The following is a 3706-nucleotide window of genomic DNA, read 5'->3' as shown; positions in this document are numbered from 1 at the left end:
CACATCCGCCCAGATTGATGAGGCGGAGGAGTGCCAGTCGGCGGATGAGACCTGCGGGGAATGGGCGGTGCTGGCGGACGCGTGTCATCGGCGGATGAATTGTTGCTAGGGAGTGGAGGGTATCGGCGGACGAAATGTTTTGGCGGATGAGAAATCATGATTGTCGGCGGATGGAGCTCAACTGCCCCTAGGCTTTTGCGGCGGATGGTCCTCATGGGTTGTTGCGCGAGTAGACATAGAAAGGTACAGTAATCATACACGCGCTACTGTAGTCGTAGATATACAAATTGAACATGCTGAGCGGACGGATGTCACAGACGTTCACATCCACCGAGATTGATCGGGAGTGCCATTCGGCGGATGGGAGCTGCGGGGGGCAATGTTGGCGGACAAGGGTTGTCCTGTACTAATGAAGGAAGATAACGTCCGTTGGCAAACTCGGCTTAGGCTCAATGTGAAAGCTTGTGGGTGTATTGGGCGGTCTACTCTATGATAATTGGACGGTCATCTGCTTCTGGATCTCTCATTCCATCGACCAATGTGGCACTCCAGAGTCAGCCCATGTCTGCACGTTCTTTCTCATGTAGAATGCGCAGCACACCCTATTACCCCGCACCATAGGGACGTGATGGCGGATAAACTTGCCACAAATTGCAACCACTGCACCCGGCGGATATGAAAACTCCAGCCCCAGTCCAGGGATATCAAACACGCCTCCATCATAGTCGCCACACGTGAATAGGAGGTCGTACCATGGCAAATATCCGCCAATATCCTTGTGAGGTACCGTTACCCTGTTGGAGATTATTCCAACCGCCGTGAACACTGACTCCCACGCCCGCGCGGATGAGACAGTTGCGTGAAAATTCTTGCAAAGGCGGAGGCCTTTCCTTCCTGCTTCGTATTGTCCTGGGTGAATCAACGCCAATATCACGTTCATCAGCGCGAACAACTCGCGAGATTCCTGCACCCAGGCGTATACATCGTCGTTCTGAAAATTGGTGCTGGGGGTAGGAGGCCGCAAGTCATCTCCTGGCTGCGTACATTGTTATCAGTGTACCATCGTAGGGAATCTGTTCTGCTACACTTACCCCTTGCCCAGCTCCATACCAGCCCATCGAGATGTCGATTGATCCTGGAGGAAGCACCGCCAAGCGACCCATAACGATATTCCAGAAATTTGATGCGGCCCTCCGCCATCCGCGCTGATTCTTTGCCATCTGCTCCCCCATAGTCTTGTACAACAGGGGCAGCGCGAACCGACACGTATCCTGTGGCAAGTTAGCGCATCGAACGTTCCGCCACCGCCAAGATGAATTCCTTACATCTTGGCGGGTGGTTGCCACCGCAAAGGGCAGGTGCCACCCAACTACCCGCATGTCCGCGTCGACGAGTTTACAAGGCCGAACGACGCGTATTGTGTGACCTTCGGCATGTTTCTTCAGAGCGTCCGGTTCGTCAAAGAGGTCGTCCGCCGTGTTCGTTGTTATAGTTGGTCGCATTGGCTGCTCGAGCAGATCTTGCTCGGGTCCCAAGCCGTCCTTCCGCGCACCCACAGAGTTCAGATGTCGGATGTATTCTGGAACTGTCCAAGACATTTGGACTGGCGGATGGCCGTGGTGGACACGTCGATTCAGTGCGGACGATTCAAAGCAGATACGCTCACCGACGTGTTTGCTTGCATCCGCCACCTCGCAGGCAATTTTCCAAATTTCATAGGCAAACTTTGGTGGTAGCGGTTGCGGCGGATTTGGCATGCCCGGTCCGCCTGCAAAGCACATTTTTCCGTAGTTCACCGCGTTGTCGCTGAAAGCTAGCGTTTCCAAGCTTGTCTGCTGCAGCTTTTCAATCTCGTCTGGGGTGAACGACATCTGAAGTACTGTCCACCTCGAACCCTATTCAGCCTGTTTATATAGAAGCACACAGACTTCGACAACGTGGTAAGCTTCTCTGCAGTAAACAACTGTCAATAAGGCCAAAGCGAGCAACATGTGTAGCGCGTCGTTGCAGGGGCATCCTTCGCCCTTTCTTCACTCCCATCCCCAACCACCTCGACCCAACATGTCCCCTCGCCCACCGATGCCACCTTTCATGCCCACCTTGGACTTCGACTGGCCCACGGGTGCCCAGCAGGTTCAGCTCGTCTACAACATCTTCGAAGGACGTCTGCGCGGCGCGTTGGCCAAGAAGGAGCACGTGGCTCCTGATGATTTTGATAGGCATTGGCTGAAGATGATTGTAAGTTGTCAGTGTCTTGTTCGCGCCTGACTGATGTGCACTGTCTGTAGATACCCATTCTGAAGGTACTGGATTACATCCAGGAGCAAAAGGGCCTCACCGCCTCTCCGGCCCTCATGGCGATGCTATATGGCGGGCGGCCCACGAAAGACGGCGCGTTTAGAGCCGTTGAAAAGGTGCTGCGGGATACCGCCCCCAACTTTGTCCCCCCTGCCGACCTTGGCAGCGACCTCTGGTGGGCTGCCTGGGGGACTCCGGTGGTGTCTCCCCTCTTGCCGCCCTCAGAGGACCCGTTGACGCAGCTGCCTCCCCTCCGCCTTCGCGACCACTCCCCTATGGCAATCTCCGTCCATGACGATGGGGACACCGAGCCCGCTGTCGAAACGGGGCAACGGCCGCCGGCGGATATCGACCTCGCCCAGTCCGACCGCGAGGAGACTGAGATGGAAGAAGTACGTCCCCGCTCCGTTTGCGGACCCCTGATATCATGAAAGTTTTCTTCTAGGGCGCGAAGAAGACTGGCCAGGCGAAAAAGAAGCGCAAACGCGAGAACTCGCATACCGCTGGCGGAAGCTCTGCTGCCGGCGAGCAGTCAACGGCCCAACCACAGGAGCGGACAGCTCCCAAAAGTAAGGTTTTTCTCTGCTGCAAATCATATATTGACGAGTTTGTATAGAGCAAAAGAAAGTCCGCCTCGCGACGACGACAAAGGCTCCCACAGCGGGCGGATCCAAACAGGCCGCAGCGCCGGCTGACCAGCGTATTGAGGACATGACGCCCGCCAGGGCTGCCAAGGCTGCCGCCGCCGCTGTTGCAACGCTTCAACGTGAAGTGGAAGGGTATGGTACGACATTGAACGATATCGTTCAGCGGGTCAACTGCATCGCAACGGCCGAGCAAGTGGAAGCCTTGCGACGCGAAGTGGCCGAGTTGACCAAGTCGCGGAAGGAGATGGCGGAGAAGCTGAAAGCCTTTGAGGCCGCACATGGAGGCCGCACCAGCCGCCAGTAACTGTCAGCCCTTTGTCGTTGCATATACCATCGGACGCATCATCTTTTTCTTTATTATACAACGTAGACGTTTGAGCAGCACGGACTTCACATGAAATAAATCTTTGCCACCCTGACACCGGCGGATGTGTTTTCGCTTTCGCTAGTGCCCAAATCTAGCCTCTTCATGGTTTCATCTGTTTAAGTCTCACTTTTTCATTTCAGTGTCTACTTGGGCATCAACTCATGGCCTTCGTCCGCTCCCAAAGCCCAGGGGCAGTCGAGCCCCATCCGCCAACACTGATGGTGTATCATCCGCCAGCAGCCCATCCGCCTATATTGCTCGTCAGCCCGCACTGATTGCAACATTCACCTCCATTCTCCAGTGTACCCCCAAAAAAACTGCTGCTAATCCATCCGCCGATAACGCTTGTCGACCGCCACCGCCCATTCGGTCATATCATAAATTTCATGAGCTG

General features: G+C 55.2%; 2 protein-coding genes across 2 annotated transcripts; one reads left to right on the top strand and one right to left on the bottom strand.

Moving 5' to 3' along the window:
- Positions 1-523: 523 nt before the first annotated feature.
- CONPUDRAFT_68337 (uncharacterized protein) lies at positions 524-973 on the bottom strand (the record flags this gene model as incomplete). The annotated part of the gene is made up of 1 exon (XM_007777806.1): positions 524-973. A coding segment is annotated over one exon (450 nt), but the record flags the coding sequence as incomplete, so codon positions are not given.
- Positions 974-2061: 1088 nt separating this feature from the next.
- CONPUDRAFT_78477 (uncharacterized protein) lies at positions 2062-3249 on the top strand (the record flags this gene model as incomplete). Its single annotated transcript, XM_007777805.1, has 4 exons — positions 2062-2238; positions 2289-2690; positions 2744-2867; positions 2915-3249. 4 exons carry the CDS (start codon positions 2062-2064, stop codon positions 3247-3249), a joined length of 1038 nt encoding a protein of 345 aa, XP_007775995.1.
- Positions 3250-3706: the final 457 nt, after the last annotated feature.

This window comes from Coniophora puteana (genome assembly GCF_000271625.1).
Source record: "Coniophora puteana RWD-64-598 SS2 unplaced genomic scaffold CONPUscaffold_81, whole genome shotgun sequence".
NCBI lineage: Eukaryota > Fungi > Basidiomycota > Agaricomycetes > Boletales > Coniophoraceae > Coniophora > Coniophora puteana.
The sequence above is the reverse complement of the archived record's forward strand: the minus strand, read 5'-3'. Positions and strand labels throughout refer to the sequence as shown.